The following is a 25,000-nucleotide window of genomic DNA, read 5'->3' as shown; positions in this document are numbered from 1 at the left end:
GTTATTCCATGCTACACACTAATCTGAAATTAAATCTCTAAGAGCAAAGAGTATTTTTCTCTGTGGTTTCTATCCTCTGTGATGGAACCTATGTGTTTCTGCAGACTCAAATAAAATACACTTTATTTACCACATGCTTCATAAACAACAGGTGCAGACTAACAGTGAAATGCTTACTTACGGGCCCTTCCCAACAATGCAGAGAGAAAGAAAATGGAGAAATAATAGAAAAGTAAAACACGTAATAATAAATACACAATGAGTAACGATAACTTGGCAATATACACGGGGTACCAGTACCGAGTCGATGTGCAGTGGTACGAGGTAATTGAAGTAGATATGTACAGTACATATAACTAGGAATAACAAATAGTAGCAGCAGCGTATGTGACGACTCAAAAAAGGCTGTGGAAGCTTTGATGACACTGAGCAGGATTCTGACTGTTAGGGCTGGTCTTTGGGTGACATGTGTACTAAATGTGACTCTACTTCTGACTCATCCGCTACGAGGGGATTGGGAATGGATGTTATATAGACATCCTGAAAGTGTGCCATATTCCCTCTCTTTCTGACGGTGTATGTACAGTCTTTAGAAAGTACTCACACCCCTTGGCTCTTTCCACATTTTGTTGTGGTACAGCCTGAATTTAAAATCAATTAAATGTAGATTTTTTTTGTCACTGGCCTACATACAATACCCCATAATGTCAAAGTGGAATTCTGTTGTTCAACATTTTTACAAATTAATTTTATATGAATAGCTGAAATGTCTGGAGTCAATAAGTATTCAACCCCTTTGTTATGGCAAGACTAAATAAGTTCAGGAGTAAAACAATTGTTAACAAGACACATAATAAGTTGTATGGAGTCTCTGTGTGCAATGATAGTGTTTAACATGATTTTGAATGACTACCGCATCTTATACAATACTCTGTATGATCCCTCGGTCAAGCAGTGAACTTCAAACACAAATCCAACCACAAGACCGGAGGTTTTCTAATGCCTCACAAAGAAGGGCACCTATAGGTAGAAAAACAACAAAAATCAGACATTGAAAATCCCTTTGAGCATGGTGAAGTTATTAATTACACTTTGGGTGGTGTATCAATACACCCCAATACTACAAATATACAGGCGTCCTTCATAACTCAGTTGCCAGAGAGGATGGAAACCGCTCAGGGATTTCACCATGAGGCCAATAGTGACTTTAAAACACTTACAGAGTTTAAGGTCTGTGATAGGAGAAAACTGAGGAAGGATCAACATCAGTGTCGTTACTCCACAATACTAACCTAAATGACAGAGTGAAAAGAAGGAAACCTGTACAAAATAAAAAATATTCCAAAACATACATCCTGTTTGCCACAAGCAACTAAAGTAATGCTTTTTGTCCTGAATAGAAAGTGTTATGTTTGGAGCAAATCCAACACAACACATCACTGAGTATCACTCTCTAAGCACAGGCAAAATCCCAGAGGAAAACCTGGTTCATTCTGCTTTCCACCAAACACTGGGAGATCAATTCCCCTTTCAGCAGGACAATAACCTAAAACACAAGGCCAAATCTACACTGGAGTTGCTCACCAAGAAGACGGTGAACATTCCTGAGTGGCCGAGTTACAGTTTTGACTTAAATCTACTTGAAAATCTATGGTAAGACCTGAAAATGGTTGTCTAGCAATAATCAATAACCAATTTGACAAAGCTTTTTTTATATAATGGGCAAATGTTGCACAATTCAGGAATGGGTGTGAATACTTACGTAAATTAGATATTTCTGTATTTCTATTTCAATAAATTAGCAAACATTTCTAAAAACATGTTTTGAGGCTGTAGGTCAAGAGGTGTGAATACTTTCTGAAGGCATTGGTAGGTGCTCATTGTCCTTCTGACAATCTGTAGTTATTCACTCTCATACTATTCACTTCCTGTAATCCTTTTCTCTCACTATGTGTAGGTACTCACTCGCTCTCACTGTGTAGGTGATCAGTCTCTTTAGACTGGGTCCTCACTCTTTCTGACAATCTGTGTAGGTTTTTTCTCTCTCTAATTCTCTTTCTCTTTCTTTCTCTATTGCTCTCCTTGGTACATACTGTACTGTGTATCTATACCAGCACTGCTGTTCTGCCAGGCAGATGGACAGATATAGTGTTTCTCAGTATTAGATCTGATCACAGTGCCTTTGTGTTGCGTTTGTTACCGCTCATCTCCTCCTCTCAGTCACTTAGACAGCACAAGCCTAGCTCTTTGTGCTTAAAGGGATTATTTCGCTTAAATGGAAATGCTAAATGACTTGGAATAAAACAAAGGAATGAAAGAATACAATCCAAGGCAGAAAAAGAAGAAGGGTGAATCAGAGATATTATGATTATAGATCAGAAGTGTAATAATTCCTTCAAAATATCGCCTGTGGTTCTATGTGGTTATACATGTACTGTATGTCTTTGGTTCTATGTGGTTATACATGTACTGTATGTCTGTGGGTCTATGTGGTTATACATGTACTGTATGTCTGTGGTTCTATGTGGTTATACATGTACTGTATGTCTGTGGTTCTATGTGGTTATACATGTACTGTATGTCTGTGGGTCTATGTGGTTATACATGTACTGTATGTCTGTGGTTATATGTGGATTATACATGTACTGTATGTCTGTGGTTCTATGTGGTTATACATGTACTGTATGTCTGTGGTTCTATGTGGTTATACATGTACTGTATGTCTGTGGTTCTATGTGGTTATACATGTACTGTATGTCTGTGGTTCTATGTGGATTATACATGTACTGTATGTCTGTGGTTCTATGTGGTTATACATGTACTGTATGTCTGTGGTTCTATGTGGTTATACATGTACTGTATGTCTGTGGTTATATGTGGTTATACATGTACTGTATGTCTGTGGTTCTATGTGGTTATACATGCACTGTGTGTCTGTGGATCTGGTGCACCCGGCTTAATCTTTATTGAAACACAATCACATGTTGATGTTGTTGTGTAATATAGATACAATGTTAGTGTCAACAAAAGTAATTTAGTGAGCTGACAGTGTCTGTCTGTCTGTCTGTCTGTCTGTCTGTCTGTCTGCCCGTGTGTGTGTGTGTGTGTGTGTGTGTGTGTGTGTGTGTGTGTGTGTGTGTGTGTGTGTGTGTGTGTGTGTGTGTGTGTGTGTGTGTGTGTGTGTGTGTGTGCGTGTGCGTGTGCGTGTGCGTGTGCGTGTGCGAGAGAGAGAGAGAGAGAGAGAGAGAGAGAGAGAGAGAGAGAGAGAGAGAGAGAGAGAGAGAGAGAGAGAGAGAGAGAGAGAGAGAGAGAGAGAGAGAGAGAGAGAGAGAGAGAGAGAGAGAGAGAGAGAGAGAGAGAGAGAGAGAGAGAGAGAGAGAGAGAGAGAGAGAGAGAGAGAGAGAGGGACAATTGTGTTGTCTGTGGCTGCCACATCTGATGTATCCTGATGGGAAATTGTCTGGGTTGGCAGGCAGGAAATGTTCTCTCTCTCTCAAAAACCCAGCACCACTCGTCTCTGTGGCCGTTTATATAGGTTTTGTCGTGGCGATAGTCATCTAATCTCCCTGTTACTTAGGCAAACAAACAGTCCGTGGAACACTCAGTAGAGCTGACAGCAGCCAGTCTCTTTAACCCTTTATCCTACTGTCACAACATATTGCCTTCTCATTTATCCCATACGGCTCATAATCTATTCACATCACCTGTTCTCAAAGTGTCACAAACGTGCCAAGGAACCGCCCCAGGTGTGTCTGATTCATTATGTGAAAACACCCTTCTGCTCCAAGTTCTCTCCAGCAGAAATATGCATTTCCCAAGTAAAGAAGAGTGTGAAAGAAGATGTTAATGGGAAGAAGGGATAATGAGAGAGATAGAGAGGTCCTAGATCGGCTAATTAGAGCAGGGCTTCATGAGTTCAAGGACGATTTTAATTTAGCAGATAAGATGAGGGGAGGAGGGGGTGAAAGGGGTGAGACGGGTGAGACTTCCAAGATCTTAATTACTGCATTGATTTCTCTGTGGTGCTGCCTCGGGGGAGGAGGGGTGAGGAGGGAGGTGGTGGATCTCTTTGGGAAGACCAGTCTTCTTAGCTGGAGCCAAGTTCATTTGACTCCAGCCAAAAGCTCTGCCCAGGTCAACTCTTTCCCTTTCAATTACTCAGACACTCACATAATGCATTCAGCTCGGGAGGAACCCTCTAAGCCCCAGGGATGGACACACACGCATGCACACTCTCTCTCTCTTTCTCTCTCTCCCTCTCTCTCTCTTTCTCACTCTCTCTCTCCCTCTCTCTCTCTTTCTCACTCTCTCTCTCCCTCTCTCTTTTATTCTCTACACTCTCTAGATTCTCAAACTGTAACATGAAAACAATCATTTTTGCTAACCGTTGAGGAATTCTATCAAATAGGACAAAAACCACCTCCCAACCTCATTGTCAATTACTCTGTTTGACCTGGGTTCTACATCTACATCTCTTGAATGTTTTGAAGTAGGAACAGGCCTACTTTTGAATGCGGACTTGGAATAGTACTTTGTCTGTAGCACTGTGTGTGTCCGTGGTTGCGTATGTGTTTAGTAGCAGCAGTGTGGGGCAGTCCCGCTCTTCACGTGCTGAAATAGCAGTGAGCTGGATTTGAACCCAAGCTGCAGTGGTATATATGTTACCTGGAGGCAACCTTAAAGGCCCACTACAGTCAAAAACATGATTTGCCTGTGTTTTATATATATTTCCACATTATGACGTTAGAATAATGCTGTGAAATTGCGAAAATTATGATAATACCTTTTTATTATAGGACCTGTGTGAAAAGACTGCCTGAAATTTCAGCATGTTCTGGTGAGATGGAGTTTTGGCCTGCCTGGTGACATAACCATGCGATAAATTAGATAATAAACCAATAAGAATGAGTTCTAAATCTCTCTGCCAATGACAGCTAATTTTCAGTTTTCCCCTCCTCACTTAGACCACTCCCAGACAGCCCTAGCAAAATTCTTGCTTGAGAAATTGCTCTTTGCTAAGAACCTATTTTTGTTAATGTTTTACAATTTTAATTGAAAACAATCACAGTAAGGTACTTAATTGTTACCAGTCTACTATTCCTGGTCACATCTGGATAGAGGCAGGCGCACACGAATACCAGGGGTTATGAGTTCATTGGCAGCAGAAAGCCTATACACCCCTATCTAGGTGTCATTACAGTAATCTACAGGTGTGTGGATGAAGACCTCTCTGTCACGACTTGTAGCTACTGCTTGTATTCCCTCTAGACAGCTAGGCTAATCATAACACATTTATCCATTTTTTTTATTTAACTAGGTAAGTCAGTTAAGAACAAATTCTTATTCACAATGACGGCCTACCCCACCCAAATCTGGACAACGCTGGACCAATAGTGCACCGCCCTATGGGACCAATCACGGCCGGATGTGATTTTGCCTGGATTCGAATCAGGGACTATAGTGTCGCCTCTTGCACTGAGATGCAGTGCCTTCGACCGCTGCGCCACTCGGGAGCCCATAACAATCTTTACATATAACGCACACTGAGAGAAGGCATTGATGCATTGCTGCAGATATACAGTGGAACATCCGGCTTTTAGAGAGGGAATGTTGTTGTGTATCAAACACAGAGTTTCCGCTCGTTACGGAAATAGTCGTTGTATAGATGTCTGTCTCCATATTACAACACAAACAACACTGTCACAGACACAGTGTGTTTCTGACTGATGCTATTACTGGGAGCTGTGGATGTAAGCGTAACCATGCTGTTACTGTAGCAGATCTGCCTGACTGACATGGCTGTTCATCCTATGATGCTACTCAGCCTGCACTGCTTTATACAAGTTTTCTGGAATAAGTCATGAATATATATTTTTTTCAGAGAAAACAAGTTTCAATCTAATTATATTTTAGTAACTACTTACACAGAAAATGGAGTGTGGGTATTCTCTACATTAGATTGAACAGGACTGTTTCCCTCTCCCTTCTTGTCTAACTTTTTCTCTTAACCCCTCACCCCTCTTTCTCCCTCCTGCATCTTCCTCTCCTCTTCCTGCAGTGGGATTCCATCAATGAGATGGATGAGTATTTCAGCCCCATCCACACGTACCAGGTGTGTAACGTGATGAGTCCCAGTCAGAACAACTGGCTGAGGACAGGCTGGATCGCTCGTGACGGAGCCAGGAGGATCTACATTGAGGTCAAGTTCACCCTCCGGGACTGTAACAGCATGCCTGGAGTCCTGGGAACCTGCAAGGTACAAGATGGAGGGGGGAAAGAGTAAGACAGGTGACAGAGGGGGAGAAGATTTAGACAAGGGTTCACCAACTTCCCCAATTTATTTATTTTTATTGTTGGACATTAAGATTGTAAAAACACCAGCAAATCAGCTCCAAGTGATTTTAATGTTGGAAATACTGTATGTTCCAAAGTATTCCCTCATATAATAGAGAGATCTACACTGAGTATACAAAACATTAAGAACACCTGCTCTTTCCATGACATAGACTGTCCAGGTGAATCCCTTATTGATGTCACCTGTTAAATCCACTTCCATCAGTGCAGATCAGTAGTTCCCAAACTTTTATAGTCCCGTACTCCTTCAAACGTTCAACCTCCAGCTGCGTACCCCCTCTAGCACCAGGGTCAGCGCACTCTCAAATGTTGTTTTTGCCATCATTGTAAGCCTGCCACACACATGCTATACGATACATTTATTAAACATAAGAATGAGTGTGAGTTTTTGTCACAACCCGGCTTGTGGGAAGTGACAAAGAGTTCTTATAGGACTAGGGCACAAATAATAATATAATAGTAATCAATAAGTTTGCTCTTTATTTAGCCATCTTACATATAAAACCTTATTTGTTCATCAGAAATTGTGAATAATAACCACAGGTTAATGAGAAGGGTGTGCTTGAAAGGATGCACATAACTCTGCAATGTTGGGTTGTATTGGAGAGAGTCTCAGTCTTAAATCAAAGACACACAGTCTTTGCCTGTATTTAGTTGTCATGCTATTGAGGGCCAAGAATCCACTCTCATATAGGTATGTGGTTGCAAAGGGCATCAGTGTCTTTACCTCGCAATTTGCCAAGACAGGATACTCTGAGCGCAGCCCTATCTAGAAATTTGGCAGTGACTTCTGATTAAATTCAATTTTCACAGAACCGCTTGTTGCAATTTCGATGAGGCTCTCTTGTTCAGATATCGGTAACTGGAATGGAGGCAGGGCATGAAAGGGTTAACGAATCCAGTTGCTTGTGTCGTCCATTTCGGGAAAGTACCTGCATATTTGCGCACCCAGCTCATTCAGGTGATTCACTATATCACATTTGACATTGTCCGTAAGCTTGAGTTCATTTCCACACAAAAAATCATACAATGATGGAAAGACCTGTGTGTTGTCCTTGTTAATACAGACAGAGAAGAGCTCTAACCTCTTAATCATAGCCTCAATGTTGTCCTGCACAGTCCCTGTAATCATAGATTCAGATCATTCAGGCGAAAAAACATCACCCAGATAGGCCAGGCGTGTGAGAAACTCATCATCGTGCAAGAGGTCAGACAAGTGAAAATGATGTTCAAAAATGAAAACTTTAAGCTCGTCTCTCAATTCAAAAAAACGTGTCAATACTTTAACACTTAATAACCAGCGCACTTCTGTATGTTGTAAAAGCGTTACATGGTCGCTGCCCATATCATTGCATAATGCAGAAAATACACAAGAGTTCAGGGGCCTTGCTTTAACAAGGTTAACCAGTTTCACTGTAGTGTCCAAAACGTCTTTCAAGCTGTCAGGCATTCCCTTGGCAGCAAGAGCCTCTCGGTGGATGCTGCAGTGTACCCAAGAGGCGTCGGGAGCAACTGCTTGCACGCGCGTTACCACTCCACTATGTCTCCCTGTCATGGCTTTTGTGACATCAGTACAGATACCAACACATCTTGACCACCAAAGTCCATTTGATGACACAAAGCTGTCCAGTACTTTAAAAAATCCTCTCCTGTTGTCTTGGTTTCCAGTGGTTTGCAGAAGAGGATGTCTTCCTTAATTGACCCCCCATAAACATAAAGGACATATACCAGGAGCTGTGCCAGGCCCGCCACGTATGTTGACTCATTAAGCTGTAATGCAAAGAATTCACTGGCTTGTATGCGAAGCAGTAATTGTTTCAAAACATCTCCTGCCGTGTCACTGATGCGTCGTGAAACAGTGTTGTTTGATGAAGGAATTGTCTGTATAGTTTCTTGGGCCTTTTCCTCCAGCATTATCCCAGCCATATCCACGGCAGCATGAATAATTAAGTCCTCCACAATAGTATGGGGCTTGCCTGTTCTAGCCACTCGGTAGTTCACCATATAAGTTACTTCTAGCCCCTTCTTATTAATGGTATCTGTTGCTTTTCTACATGTCTTACTACTCGAAAGTCGTCTTTATTCATGCTCAAAAAACTCCTATGGCTTATTTTTCAAATTGGTATGTTTCGTTTCTAAAGAGTGAAGTTTTCCTGCAAGAGAGTAAGGTAATGTAATTGGATGTTAATTATTTCACTAGGCTACCTGTATTTGACATTGTGTTGTTATTTCGCTGAACACTAGATGGTTTAATTATATTGTTGGCAGTGAAATGAGGCGAATCAGGCGAGAAAACCCCCCAAATGCATAGCTCTGTTGAAAAATATAAATGTACTGTCTGAAAATGTGAAGAAAACTGTAAAAAATAAATAAATTGGCGTACCCCCGACGGCATTGCGCGTACCCCTGGTTTGGGAATACCTGGTGTCGATGAAAGGTAGGAGGTCAAAGAAGGATTTTTAACACTTGAGACAACTGAGACATGGATTGTGTATGTGTGCTGTTAAGAGGGTAAATGGGCAAGACAAAATATGTAATTGCTTTTGAACGGGGTATGGTAGTAGGTGCCAGGCTCACAGGGTTTGAGTGTGTCAAGAACTGCAACGTTGCTGGGGTTTTATGAGCAACAGTTTCCCTTGTCTCTACAAATTCCTGTGCAGTCAACAAATGATTTGTAATTATAAACTGGGTGGTTCGAACCCTGAATGCTGATTGTCTGAAAGCCGTGGTATATCAGATCGTATTCCACAGGTATGAAAAAACAAATGTTCTAATTAAGTTGGTAACCAGTTTATAATAGCAATAAGGCACCTTGGGGGTTTGTGGTGTATGGCCAATATCCACAGCTGAGGGCTGTATCCAGGCACTCCATGTTGCATTGTGCATATGAACAGCCCTTAGCTGTGGTATATTGGCCATATACCACACCCCCCCAGGCCTTGTTGCTTAATTATGTTCTGGATCCCTGACCATCCAAGAAAAAATTCGGCCCGAGGCTGAATCTAAGTGATGATCCCTGATTTAGACCTTGACACCTAAAACGCAACTTGTTGACTTGGTCATTTCTATATGTCTCATCAAAGAAGAGAAACAGATTTCTTTTATTAAATAACCTTTCAGGAGTGCAGTCCTTTATTTCCTCATCATTGACAATTTGTTGTCTCTTCTCCCAGTAAACCTGTAAACAACTCTGTGCATGTGATCTGTTATCTGATTAACAGGAGACATTTAACCTGTACTACTATGAGTCAGACCGAGCGGTGGGCACGGCCATAAAAGAGACCCAGTTCACCAAGATCGACACCATCGCTGCTGATGAGAGCTTCACTGGAGTGGACCTGGGAGTCAGGAGACTCAAACTCAACACTGAGGTTCGCTCACTTATTAGAAACCAAAGTGCAGGCCTCCCGAGTGGCACAGCCGTCTAATGCACTGCATCGCAGTGCTAGAGGCGTCACTACAGACCTGGTTTTGATCCCAGGCTGTATCACAACCGCCCGTGACCGGGAGTCCCATAGGGCGACAATTGGCCCAGCGTCATCCGGGTTAGGGGAGGGTTTGGCCGAGGGGGCTTTACTTGGCTCATTGCGCTCTAGCGACTCCTTGTGGCGGGCCGGGTGCCTGCACGCTGACTTTGGTCGTCAGTTGGACAGTGTTTCCTCCAACACATTGGTCCAGCTGGCTTCCAGGTTAAGTGGGAGGTGTTAAGAAGCCTGGTTTCTCCTTGTGGCGGGCCGGGTGCCTGCACGCTGACTTTGGTCGTCAGTTGGACAGTGTTTCCTCCAACACATTGGTCCAGCTGGCTTCCAGGTTAAGTGGGAGGTGTTAAGAAGCCTGGTTTGGCAGGTCATGTTTCGGAAGACGCATGACTCGTCCTTCGCGTCTCCTGAGCCCATTGGGAAGTTGCAGCAATGAGACAAGATCGTTATTGAATATCACAAATAAGGGGGTAAAATACCAACAAACAAAAAAAGATTTTAAAAAAATAAATCAAAGTACAAAATTATGTTAGCTGATATAGACTTGGAAAATGACTTGTTTTGAGTGAGCATTGTTGATTTCTACATCTTAGCCAGCATGGTGCTAAAGTGAGTGGAGCTCTCCATGGTGCTGAAAGTAGTTGTCTTCACCTGATCTCATGCCTTTCACAGTGCCACATTTTACTTTGCTCCCACTTTTACACAATTTTTGATGAATCATTGAGAGGTAATGTCCTCTCCTTCTCCTCCAGGTTCGAGGTGTGGGCCCCCTCACTAGACGAGGCTTCTACCTGGCCTTCCAGGACATCGGGGCGTGCATCGCCCTGACCTCTGTGAGGGTGTACTACAAGCGCTGCTCGGGCGTGGGCCGCAACCTGGCCGTGTTCACTGACGTGGTGACGGGCGCTGACTCCTCCTCCCTGGTGGAGGTCAGGGGTCAGTGTGTGGACCACGCCGAGGAGAGAGACACGCCCAAGATGTACTGCAGCGCCGAGGGGGAGTGGCTGGTGCCCATCGGGAGGTGTGTCTGCAGTGCAGGGTTCGAGGAGCACAGGGAGTCCTGCATCGGTGAGTCACACTCTGGGTCACTGATGTTGTGTTAGACTACCTTGTTTTACATTATGTTACTGTAGTGCAGTACTTTATCTATACTTTGCCCTACCTGTGCTCAATCTGTGCATTTGTGGTCAATTTTCAGCCTTGGATGTTTTCTGTGTGTTTTGTGTGGTTGAGTTGATGGATGGTTTGGTTGAATAGCTCAAGTCCTGACTACTTTTAAGATGATAAGCTGTGGTGAGTCATGGAAAAAAAAAATTAATTTTTGTGTTGTTTATTTTCTCTGATGGACTGACCTCATTTAGGGACCAGTGTATATTTTAGGTGAACAGGGTTACGGTAATTAAAAACTATTAATCACTTCCCCTGGATAATTAAACATTAGAAGCATTCCGTCAGCTAAATGTGCCAAACGAGGCGAATGAGGTACGGAACACTGGTTCACCTGTCTTGTTTCTCTCTCTCTCTCTCACACACACACACACACACACACACACACACACACACACACACACACACACACACACACACACACACACACACACACACACACACACACACACACACACACACACACACACACACACACACACACACACACACACACACACACACACACACACACACACACACACACACACACACACACATCTTCTCTCATCTACATACCTGTTTACGCCCTGAAGGAAACACACTCTCTCAAGGCATAGACGGCTCTTGGCACACACACAAACACACACAGAGAGATGAAGGGAACTTATGTGTTTGTGTGTGTTGCGGCGGGTAGACACTCACGCTTTCCATAATTAGTTGGCGGCTCCCATTAGCACTCAGATCAATATGTATGCAGAAAAGCAGTCAGCTAGAAAATGTTTTAGTTTATGTTTTAGATGCTTGTCTCGTGAATCTCTCCATTTGTGTATAGTCAAGACATAAACATATAGCATTACAATAGTGCCTAGTCCTTGTGGTAGCTGCAGTAGCTGTAGTAGTGGGCTGACGTGTATGTGTGTGTGTGTGCGCACAAGCGTGTGTGCTGCTGTGCGTGTGTGCTGCATTTTTGTGTGCAGAGGACTCTTCTCTCTGTGACCTAACTGGGTCACTGTGCTAATTCCCCTCTCTCCAGTCACGCACATCCCAGGACACGAGACGAGACCAGCCAGGTCGCTCAAAATCCAAGACGATAATCAACGTCCTTTCAGGTCCCAGGACGTCAGGAGATACCTTCAAAACCAGCCGCAAGGGGAAACATTGAGTGCTATTACCATCAAGTAGGGTTGCGGTTTGCTAGGGCTTTGTGGACGGAGATGGCAGATGGGCGTACACTTTGAGCTCTGACCTCGAGGGCTGCGTGTTCAATTCCAGTTCTAGGCACTCATTTTTGCATCCCTTCATTTTAACCTTGTCCCAAATCTTAACCATTCGGAATTAACGCATCAACTTAACTGTCAATATTTGATGTTTATCCCTCCCCTGGACAAATGTTGGATATTGTAGTCAGACGCGGAGCACGCTGACAGCCGATTGAGAGAGAGAGAGAGAGAGAGAGAGAGAGAGAGAGAGAGAGAGAGAGAGAGAGAGAGAGAGAGAGAGAGAGAGAGAGAGAGAGAGAGAGAGAGAGAGAGAGAGAGAAACAAAGCGCCTCAAGGACAATGTAGAGAACCTATTTGCAGACTGCTACAAAGAGGGGAATGTAAGCAACTTCATTTTCCACACAGACCATCCCCTGGCATGGCACAGTATCAAGAGTATTTCAAGAGAGAGGGTATTGGCCCAGGGTGGAAACTCAGAAAACTATACATTAAGGAAATTGAAACAATCTCTGTCAATGTGTACAAGTCTGGGACAGTAATGGTGCAGGGCATCCTCAAGCCAATCAGTTGTGTTGTGACAAGGTAGGCGTGGTAAACAGAAGATAGCCCTATTTGGTAAAAGACCAAGTCCATATTATCTCAAGAACAGCTCAAATAAGCAAAGAGAAATGACAGTCCATCATTACTTTAAGATATGAAGGTCAGTCAATACGAACCATTTCAAGAACTTTGAAAGTTTCTTCAAGTGCAGTCGCAAAAACCATCAAGCGCTATGATGAAACTGGCTCTCATGAGGACCTCCACAGGAAAGGAAGATCCAGAGTTACCTCTGCTGCAGAAGATAAGTTCATTAGAGTTAGCAGCCTCAGAAATTGCAGCCCAATGAAATGCTTCACAGAGTTTAAGTAACAGACACATCTCAACATCAACTGTTCAGAGGAGACTGCGTGAATCATGCCCTCATGGTCAAATTGCTGCAAAGAAACCACCACTAAAGGACACCAATAATAAGAAGAGTCATGCCTGAGCGAAGAAACACGGGCAATGGACATTAGACCAGTGGATATCTGTCCTTTTGTCTGATGAGTCCAAATGTAAGATTTTTGGTTCCAACCGCTGTGTCTTTGTGAGATGCAGAGTAGATGAACCGATGATCTCTGCGTGTGTGGTTCCCACCGTGAAGCACGGAGGAGGAGGAGGTGTGATGGTGTGGGGGTGCTGTGGGGGTGCTGGTGACACTGTTTGTGATTTACTTATAATTCAAGGCACACTTAACCAGTATGGCTACCACAGCATTCTGCAGTGATACGACATCCCATCTGGTTTGTGCTTGGTGGGACATTCATTTGTTTTTCAACAGGACAATGACCCAATACACCTTCAGGCTGTGTAAGGGCTATTTGACTAAGAAGGAGAGTGATGGAGTGCTGCTTCAGATGACCTGGCCTCCACAATCACCCGACCTCAACCCAATTGAGATGGTTTCAGATGAGTTGGACTGCAGAGTGAAGGAAAAGCAACCAACAAGTGCTCAGCATATGTGGGAACTCCTTCAAGACTGTTGGAAAAGCATTCCAGGTGAAGCTGGTTGAGAGAGAGTGTGCAAAGCTGTCAGAGACAAATGGTGATTACTTTGAAGAATCTCTAATATAAAATATATTTTGATTTGTTTAACACTTTTTTGGTTACTACATGATTCCATATGTATTATTTCATTGATTTGATGTCTTCACTATTATTCTGCAATGTAGAAAATAGTAAAAATGAAGAAAACCCTTGAATGATTATGTGTGTCCAAACTTCTGACTGGTACTGTACATGATCAAAAACTAATTTTAGAATCAACTATTAAAGTTGATCCAATTACATTGAATGAACTACAAGACAAAATACAAACCCACTCCAACCTGAAAAGATCTGTGGGGTTGGTGGTATCCCTAGTAACTACCGTGGGATATGCGTCAACATCAACCTTGGGAAAATCCTCTGCGTTACCATTAACAGCAGACTCGTACATTTCCTCAGCGAGAACAATGTACTGAGCAAATGTCAAATTGGCTTTTTACCAAATTACCGTGCAACAGACCACGTATTCACCCTGCACACCCAATTGACAAACAAACAAACCAAAACAAAGGCAAAGTCTTCTCATTCTTTGTTGATTTCAAAAGCGCTTTCGACTCAATTTGGAATAAGGGCCTGCTATACAAATTAATAGAAAGTGGCGTTGGGAGAAAAATATACAACATGATAAAATCCATGTAAACAAACAAGTATGCCGCCACGGCACAAGCCAAGGGGGGATCCAACCCAGACAGGAAGATCACGTCAGTGACTCAACCCACTCAAGTGACGCACCCCTCCTAGGGACGGCATGGAAGAGCACCAGTAAGCCAGTGACTCAGCCCCTGTAATAGGGTTAGAGGCAGAGAATCCCAGTGGAGAGAGGGGAACCGGCCAGGCAGAGACAGCAAGGGCGGTTCGTTGCTCCAGAGCCTTTCCGTTCCCCTTCACACTCCTGGGCCAGACTACACTCAATCATATGACCTACTGAAGAGATGAGTCTTCAGTAAAGACTTAAAGGTTAAGACCGAGTCTGCGTCTCTCACATGGGTAGGCAGACCATTCCATAAAAATGGTGCTCTATAGGAGAAAGCCCTGCCTCCAGCTGTTTGCCTAGAAATTCTAGGGACAATTAGGAAGCCTGCGTCTTGTGACCGTAGCGTACGTGTAGGTATGTACGGCAGGACCAAATCGGAAAGATAGGTAGGAGCAAGCCCATGTAATGCTTTGTAGGTTAGCAGTAAAACCTTTGAATCAGCCCTTGCCTTAACAGGTAGCCAGTGTAGGGAGGCTAGCACTGGAGTAATATGATCACATTTTTGGGTTCTAGTCAGGATTCTAGCAGCCGTATTTAGCACTAACTGAAGTTTATTTAGTGCTTTATCCGGGTAGCCGGAAAGTAGAGCTTTGCAGTAGTCTAACCTAGAAGTAACAAAAGCATGGATTAATTTTTCTGCATCATTTTTGGTTTTAGAACCCATTGCCCTTTATGATTGTGAAGTCTGTGGTACGCTAACCAACCAAGAATTCACAAAATGCGACAAACACCAAATTGAGACTCTGCATGCAGAATTATGCAAAATGATATTCCTTGTACAACGTTAAACACAAAATAATGCACGCAGAGCAGAATTAAGCAGATACCCGCTAATTATCAAAATCCAGAAAAGAGATGTTAAATTCTACAACCACCTAAAATGAAGCGATTCCCAAACCTTCCATAACAAAGGCATCACCTACAGAGAGATGAACCTGGAGAAGAGACCCCTAAACAAGCTGGTCCTGAGGCTCTGTTCACAAACAGACCCCACAGAGCCCCAGGACAGAAAAACAATTAGACCCAACTATAAAGGCAAGATGCAGACACAGGAGGCAGATGGTTAGAGTCCAAGATGTTTATTAACAATCCAAAAGGGGAAGGCAAGACAATGGTCGTGGACATGCAAAAGGTCAAAACCAGTTCAGAGTTCCAGAGGTACAGAATGGCATGCAGACTCGAGGTCAGGGCAGGCAGAATGGTCAGGCAGGCGGGAATGGAGTCCAGAAAAACAGGCAAAGGTCAAAACCGGGAGCACTAGTAAAAGAGAATAGAAAAGCAGGAGCACGGGAAAACCACACTGGTTGACTTGAACATACAAGACAAACTGGCACAGAGAGACAGGAAACACAGGGATAAATACACCAGGGAAAATAAGCGACGCCTGGAGGGGGTGGAGACAATGACAAGGACAGGTGAAACAGATCAGGGCGTGACACCAACCAAATAAGTAGAAAAACAAAATATAATTTTCTTGACACATAGGAAACAATTTGACAGAAAAACAGAGCAAACTAGAATTGTATTTGGCCATAAACAGAGAGTACACGGTGACAGAATTAAGGAAAGCTTTGACTATGTACAGACTCAGTGAGCATAGCCTTGCTATTGGGAAAGGCCGTCGAAGGCAGACCTGGCTCTCAAGAGAAGACAGGATATGTGCACACTGCCCACAAAATGAGGTGGAAACAGCTGCACTTCCTAACCTCCTGTCAAATGTATGACCGTATTAGAGACACATACAGTGAGGCAAAAAGGTATTTAGTCAGCCACCAATTGTGCAAGTTCTCCCACTTAAAAAGATGAGAGAGGCCTGTAATTTTCATCACAGGTACACTTCAACTATGACAGACAAAATGAGAAAAAAATTCCAGAAAATCACATTGTAGGATTTTTAATGAATTTATTTGCAAATTATGGTGGAAAATAAGTATTTGGTCACCTACAAACAAGCAAGATTTCTGTCTCTCACAGACCTGTAACTTCTTCTTTAAGAGGCTCCTCTGTCCTCCACTCGTTACCTGTATTAATGGCACCTCTTTGAACCTGTTATCAGTATAAAAGCCACCTGTCCACAACCTCAAACAGTCACACTCCAAACTCCACTATGGCCAAGACCAAAGAGCTGTCAAAGGACATCAGAAACAAAATTGTAGACCTGCACCAGGCTGGGAAGACTGAATCTGCAATAGGTAAGCAGCTTGGTTTGAAGAAATCAACTGTGGGAGCAATTATTAGGAAATGGAAGACATACAAGACCACTGATAATCTCCCTCGATCTGGGGCTCCACGCAAGATCTCGCCCCATGGGGTCAAAATGATCACAAGAACGGTGAGCAAAAATCCCAGAACCACATGGGGGGACCTAGTGAATGACCTGCAGAAAGCTGGGACCAAAGTAACAAAGCCTACCATCAGTAACACACTACGCCGCCAGGGACTCAAATCCTGCAGTGCCAGACGTGTCCCCCTGCTTAAGCCAGTACATGTCCAGGCCCGTCTGAAGTTTGCTAGAGAGCATTTGGATGATCCAGAAGAAGATTGGGAGAATGTCATATGGTCAGATGAAACCAAAATATAACTTTTTGGTAAAAACTCAACTCGTCGTGTTTGGAGGACAAAGAATGCTGAGTTGCATCCAAAGAACACCATACCTACTGTGAAGCATGGGGGTGGAAACATCATGCTTTGGGGCTGTTTTTCTGCAAAGGGACCAGGACGACTGATCCGTGTAAAGGACAGAATGAATGGGGCCATCTATCGTGAGATTTTGAGTGAAAACCTCCTTCCATCAGCAAGGGCATTGAAGATGAAACGTGGCTGGGTCTTTCAGCATGACAATGATCCCAAACACACCGCCCGGGCAACGAAGGAGTGGCTTCGTAAGAAGCATTTCAAGGTCCTGGAGTGGCCTAGCCAGTCTCCAGATCTCAACCCCATAGAAAATCTTTGGAGGGAGTTGAAAGTCCGTGTTGCCCAGCAACAGCCCCAAAACATCACTGCTCTAGAGGAGATCTGCATGGAGGAATGGGCCAAAATACCAGCAACAGTGTGTGAAAACATTGTGAAGACTTACAGAAAATGTTTGACCTCTGTCATTGCCAACAAAGGGTATATAACAAAGTATTGAGATAAACTTTTGTTATTGACCAAATACTTATTTTCCACCATAATTTGCAAATAAATTCATTAAAAATCCTGGATTTCTTTTTCTCATTTTGTCTGTCATAGTTGAAGTGTACCTATGATGAAAATTACAGGCCTCTCATCTTTTTAAGTGGGAGAACTTGCACAATTGGTGGCTGACTAAATACTTTTTTGCCCCACTGTATGTGTGTCTGCATGTGTGTGAGCATGAGATCTTCTACGTGAAGGATTGTGTGATGTCACTTAAAAAGTGTCAGGGAGGAAAAAGAAGAAGGTGAAGAGGAAGATAGAGGGAGAAGAAAGAAGAGAATGGAAGAGGAGAGAAGAGACGGATCCCTCACTTTGATATAGAAGGCTGGTCGACAGCTCCCTTGTCACGCTAAAAGTGACATTCAAAATAGAGCATGTCACTGCAGTGTGTGTGTGTGTGTGTGTGTGTGTGTGTGTGTGTGTGTGTGTGTGTGTGTGTGTGTGTGTGTGTGTGTGTGTGTGTGTGTGTGTGTGTGTGTGTGTGTGTGTGTGTGTGTGTGTGTGCTAGCCCGCCCCAGGGCTTTTGACAGCTAGGGGAGAATGAAGTAAAGTGGTTCAATCCCATACAGAGAGATACAGAGAGATACAGAGAGAGCGACTGAGGACACACTGATACGGGACACACACACTTAGCCTGATTACATTCACTCAAGTCAACCAGCCTATCTGACCTTGTTACAGAGGGTGGGGGGAGACACACAGACACAAACAGAGCGACAGAGAGACAGAGACAGCGAGAAAGTGAAACAGACAGAGGGAGAGAGGGAGAGAGAGAGAGAGAGAGACACTGAGACAGACAAGAAAAGCGGAGGGAGAGAGAACGAGATAATGAGAGAGAGAGGGAAAGAAAGGGGCAGAGTGAGAGAAAGCAAGAGATCCTTATCCTCCCACCGGCCCACCTCAGTGGTTTAGCTCACTGCAATAGTAAACACATTGTGAGAGTGGTTTTGTTTGTCCCAGGCAGGCATGGCATTAGATCTATGAATCTATGAAAGAGATCAAGTACACACATCACTGATTCCCATGCTGGACAGAAAACATGGTGAAAAAATACATGATGTCTGCAACAATGATATGATCTTCTATTTCACAGACAAACATATTTTTGCATATTTTAAGTGAATCTAATTGGTGAGGTCTTATTTTAGTGGATCACCATCTGTTTAAAATTCCTGTGTTGTGGAGTTTCATATAGTTTCCTTTTTTCTAAGGATACCAGTTTCCCCGAGGGTTAGTACTGTAGTTAGGGAAACTTTATTTAATGAGGAAACAGAACACAGGGACATACTGTACAATTGACCCCTCGCTGAATGAAATATTTAGCATATAGAATAACAATCCTGGCTAGACTTGCCTGGCCAAAGAATTCAACTATTGATTATGGAGAACAATTGCCTATTCAGACAATGAGCTAAATGCTTAAAACATTACAGACCGCATCCCTTCAATGTGAGTTTAAAATAACTGCCAAATAAGGGCAATACATCATTGATTTAGGGCCAGTTGTAATGGGTGACGCTCTCCTCATCCTCGGACGAGGTGAGGAGAGAGGGATCTGAAGACCAAAACGCAGGCTTTGGGAAATAAGCCATCTTTATTAACAACGATGATGGCAAAACACGAAACGAAACAAAACACTTTCCAAACTACAAAATAACAAAACGACGTTGACGAAACCTGAACATAAACTTACATAACTAAACATAAACTTACGTACAGGAAACAGACGACATCGAAACGAAACGAAACAAACAAACGCTACAGTCCAGTGTGGTACGAACAAACATACTAACACAGGAGACAATCACCCACAAACAAACAGTGAGAATGCCCTACCTAAATATGACTCTTAATTAGAGGCAAACGCAAACCACCTGCCTCTAATCAAGAGCCATACCAGGCAAACCAAAACCAACATAGAAACAGATAACATAGAATGCCCACCCAACCTCACGTCCTGACCAACTAACACACAAAAACTAACATAAATAGGTCAGGAACGTGACACCAGTTTCTCAGACACAGATTAAGCCTAGTGCTGGACTAAAAAGCAAGGTCAATAGAAAATCTCCATTGAAAATGATTTTTAGTCCATGACTAGGCTTAATCTGTATCTGGAAAACCGGCCCTTGAAATTTAAGTGTCCGAATTTTCTTATACATTTTTAATTTTTTTAATATAAAATATATACAGTCCCAGTCAACGTTTTGGACACAACTAATCACTTAAGAGTTTTTCTTTACTTTTACTATTTTCTACATTGTAGAATAATAGTGAAGGCATCAAAACTATGAAATTACACATATGGAATCATGTAGTAACCAAAAAAGTGTTTTAAACAAATCAAAATATACACAACCATAAAGCCACCCTTTGCCTTGATGATGGCTTTGTACACTCTTGGCATTCTCTCAACCAGCTTCATGAGTAATGCTTTTCCAAAAGTCTTGAAGGAGTTCCCACATATGCTGAACACTTGTTGGGTGCTTTTCCTTCACTCTGCGGTCCAACTCATCCCAAACCATCTCAATTGAGTTGAGGTTGGATGATTGTGGAGGCCAGGTCATCTGAAGCAGCACTCCACCAATCTCCCTCTTGGTCAAATAGCCCTTACAAATAGCCCATCATGACAGACCTTCACACCATCACACCTCCTCCTCCATGCTTCACGGTGGGAACCACACACGCAGAGATCATCCGTTCACCTATTCTGCATCTCACAAAGACATGGCGGTTGTAACCAAAAATCTCAAATTTGGACTCATCAGACCAAAGGACAGATTTCCACTGGTCTAATGTCCATTGCTCGTCTTTCTTGGCCCATGCAAGACTTTTCTTCTTATTGGTGTCCTTTAGTAGTTTTTTATTCAGCAATTCGACCACGAAGGCCTGATTCACACAGTCTCCTCTGAACAATTGATGTTGAGATGTGTCTGTTACTTGAACTCTGTGAAGCATTTATTTAGTCTGCAATCTGAGGTGCAGTTAACTCTACTGAACTTATCCTCTGCAGCAGAAGTAACTCTGGATCTTCCTTTCCTGTGGCGTTCCTCATGAGAGCCAGTTTCATCATAGCGCTTGATGGTTTTTGTGACTGCACTTGAAGAAACTTTCAAAGTTCTTGAAATTTTCCAGATTGACTGACCTTCATGTCTTAAAGTAATGATGGACTGTTGTTTCTCTTTGCTTGTTTGAGCTGTTCTTCCCATAATATGGACTTGGTCTTTTGCCAAATAGGGCTATGTTCTGTATACCACCCCTACCCTGTCACAACACAACTGATTTGCTCAAATGCATTAAGAAGGAAAAAAAATCCACAAATTAACTTTTAACAAGGCACACCTGTTAATTGAAACACATTCCAGGTGACTACCTTATGAAGCTGGTTGAGAGAAGGCCAAGAGTGTGCAAAGCTGTCATCAAGGCAAAGGGTGGCTACTTTGAAGAATCTCAAATATAAAATATATTTTGATTTGTTTAACACTTTTTGGGTTTCTACATGATTCCATATCTGTTATTTCATAGTATTGATGTCTTTACTATTACGCTACAATTTAGAAAATAGTAAAAATAAAGAAAAGCCCAAGAATGAGTAGGTGTGTCCTAACTTTTGACTGGGACTCTATATACAGTTCATTCGGAAAGTATTCAAACCCCTTGACCTTTTCCACATTTTGTTACGTTACGTTACAGCCTTCCACTAAAATTGACACACAATACACCATAATGTCAAAGCAAAAACAGGTGTCTTTACATTTTTGCAAAAAAATAAATATATACAGGATATCACATTTATGTAAGTATTCAGACCCTTTAATCAGTACTTTGTTGAAGCACCTTTGGCAGATTACAGCCTCGAGTCTTCTTGGGTATGACGCTACAAGCTTCGCACACCTGTATTTGCGGAGTTTCTCCCATTTTCTCTGCAGATCTGCTCAAGCTCTGTCAGGTTGGATGGGGAGCATCGCTGCACAGCAATATTCAGGTCCCTCCAGAGATGTTTGATTGGGTTCAAGTCCAGGCCCTGGCTGGGCCACTCAAGGACATTCAGAGTCTTGCCCCGAAGCCATTCAGTGTCGTTGCCCTGTTGGAAGGTGAACTTTTGCCCCAGTCCTGAAAGCTCTGGAGCAGGTTTTCAACAATGATCTCTCTGTACTTTGCTTTGATCATCTTTCCCTCGATCCTGACTAGTTTCCCAGACCCTGCCGCTGAAAGACATCCCCACAGCATGATGCTGCCACCACCATCATTCACCGTACGGATGGTGTCAGGTTTCCTCCAGACGTGACTCTTGGTATTCAGGCCCTTTGGCATATTCCAAGCACGCTGCCTTTTGGCATATTCCAAGCACGCTATCATGTGCCTTTTACTGAGGAGAGGCATCTGTCTGGCTCTCCCATCTCCACAGATGAACTCTGGAGCTCTGTCAGAGTTACCATCAGGTACTTGGTCATCTCCTTGACTAAGGCCCTTCTCCCCCGAATGCTTAGTCTAGGAAGAGTCTTGGTGGTGCCAAACTTCTTCCATTTAAGAATGATAGAGGCCAGTGTGTTCTTGGGGACCTTCAATGGTGCAGAAATGTTTTGGTACTCTTTCCCACATCTCTGCCTTGACACAATCCTGTCTCGGAGCTCTACGGACATTTACTACAACCTCGTGTTTTAGTTTTTGCTCTGACATGCACCGTCTTCCTTATATAGACAGGTGTCTGCCTTTCCAAATCATGTTCAATCAATTGAATTTACCACAGCTGGACTCCAATCAAGTTGTAGAAGCATCTCAAGGATGATCAACGTTAACAGGATGTACCTGATCTCAATTTCGAGTCTCATAGCAAAGGGTCTGAATACTTATGTAAATAAGATATTTCAGTTTTTTAGGTTTAATACATTTGCTAAAAATTCTAAAAACCTGTTTTCAATTTGTCATTATGTGATATTGAGTGTAGATTGAATCCAATTTTAGAATAAGACTGTAACGTAACAAAATGTGGGAAAAGTCAAGGGGTCTGTATATTTTCCGAAGGCACTGTATACCATTTTTTTGTAATGCTTTATTTGGTTACCCTTTCCAAGGGACCTAAAAATATAATAGTGAAAGATTTCGTTTTTCATATTTACATAAATTGTCGGGCAATTCCGACAGCTCCTCTCAGACTTAACTGCATTTTCAGTCCTCTCGCTCTCTCTCTCTCTCTCTGTGTGTGTGTGTGTGTGTGTGTGTGTGTGTGTGTGTGTGTGTGTGTGTGTGTGTGTGTGTGTGTGTGTGTGTGTGTGTGTGTGTGTGTGTGTGTGTGTGTGTGTGTGTGTGTGTGTCACAGCGGCTGGCAGCTCTTGTAATTTGTCACTTTTCCCTCTTAAGCAGACAACAATTATTGGCTCCTTCAGACACTGAGGGATTGTGGGATTGTTTGGGGCCTCTTTGACTCTCCTGTCAGCACAATCTCATCCCTGTCACTCAGAGAGAGCGAGAGAGAGAGAGAGAGAGAGAGAGAGAGAGAGAGAGAGAGAGAGAGAGATCCAAAATTAAATGCAACGTCTGTCCAGGTACCCAGGACGTTGGGAGATTACTTTAAAACCAGCCACTAGGGGCAAGGGTGAGCGCTAAACCACAAGCTCCGGCTCCTTGGGCCTCTTGTTTTTTTTATTTTTACGCTATCCCAAACCTTAACTGTTTTGGAATTAATGCCTAAACTTAACAGTCAAGTTGTTTCTGTTGTAAACGTAACCATATCCCAAACTAAACTGTTGAAACTTCTACATTTGACATTTTGGAGAAACGTAGACAAACGTTGGAATCTGAAATCAAATTGGTAAAACCGTGAGATCTTGTAGGGTAGAGAGGGAGAAAGAGAGGGAGAGAGCGAGGGTGTGGTGGAAAGAAAAGGGAAAGAGAAAGGAGAGAAAGAGGGAGACAGTATGACACTTGGCCACATATTGTGATCATTATCTGTCAATGTGCCTCTGTAGAAAATATCACAAAAAGGCCCTGCGAGTCAACAACGAGAATTTAATATGCATTTATTATTTATTAAATTCATCAAACAAAGAGGATCGAATCCCCCTGGAGGGGGCCTTTCATATTGCCGGTCCTTTCACTGGCCTGTCAACATTTCCCTCCCTCCCTCTGTGTCTCTTTCTTTCTCTCTCTCTCTCTCACGCACACTCACACATGCACAAAAGCACACACACACAAACGCTCACACATTCAAGTCAATCAGACAGCAGGCAAAGAGCTGTGTGTGCCCTGCTCTGACAGGGAGTCAAGGTGGAGCACCTGAAGCACCTCTGGGTCCCTGGGGTCCTTCCAGAGGGGAACACCTGAAAGTCAGCTGGGAGTGGGACATCAGAGGGGCACTACTGTTGTATAAGTAGTCGCTTGATACTTGACAGAATGGATGGAACGGACAAATGTGGCAATATCTTCAGATCTGATGAAAAATAGAACTCTATTTGTATATTTTTAGGATAAATTGGACTTTAAATTGTACTTGGTCTCAGAGGAAAGTGTATTATATTTTACAAAACTTCATGCCACTCCATTTGGTATGATATGTTACTTTACGTTAGGATACATTACATTGGCCTACCAATGTAATAGCGGTCGTACAATACGAATTGTAGGACGTATAGTATCCTATACGTCCTACAATGTCTTGATTGCAATTTACCCATTTAGTATGATATGCTACGTTCGACTGCTTTAGTATGATATGTTACATTCGATTGCTTAAGTATGATATGCTATGTTGTTAATTAGCTAAAATGCTAAAATTGTCCATGATGAGATTCAAACACTCAACCTTAGGGTTGCTAGACATTCTCATTATATGCCCACCCATCCACAACCAACCAGCCTCCTTTTATTTTTACCTTAAGTGACCTACTGTCCATACCAAATGTAACGCGTCATACTAATTTGAGTGTCCCGGATTTACGTGTACTATGTAAAGCCTGTTCAATGTAATGTAACGTATCGTAAAGTAACATATCATACTAAATGGAGTGGCACAGATTTCTGTTAAATATAATGTTTTGCTGTGAGACCAGACTGGGAAGCTAGTTCGATCTGTTATGATCTTCACTTTACCCTAAAATCTAAATGAGAACATTAGATAAATGGCTGATATAATCATGGTTGTCGTATTTCCAGTGCCTAAAACCTGATCATTAAAATCAGGTAATAGATAGAACGAAAGATAATTAGGTGAGAACTTCATTACTCTCTGGCTCAGGTCCACT

General features: G+C 42.8%; 1 protein-coding gene across 1 annotated transcript in view; it reads left to right on the top strand.

Annotated features, from left to right (window-relative positions):
• Window positions 1-25,000, top strand: part of epha8 (eph receptor A8) — a 94,847-nt gene that overhangs the window by 44,585 nt on the left and 25,262 nt on the right. The window contains exons 3-5 of the mRNA XM_055916156.1: window positions 6,059-6,256; window positions 9,576-9,725; window positions 10,586-10,901. Of these exons, the coding sequence (XP_055772131.1) occupies window positions 6,059-6,256; window positions 9,576-9,725; window positions 10,586-10,901 (664 nt within the window). The remainder of the gene's footprint in view (window positions 1-6,058; window positions 6,257-9,575; window positions 9,726-10,585; window positions 10,902-25,000) is intronic.

The sequence above is a fragment of the Salvelinus fontinalis genome, chromosome 3 (assembly GCF_029448725.1).
Source record: "Salvelinus fontinalis isolate EN_2023a chromosome 3, ASM2944872v1, whole genome shotgun sequence".
Classification (NCBI taxonomy): Eukaryota; Metazoa; Chordata; class Actinopteri; order Salmoniformes; family Salmonidae; genus Salvelinus; species Salvelinus fontinalis.
This window is presented reverse-complemented; position numbering and strand designations above follow the sequence as displayed.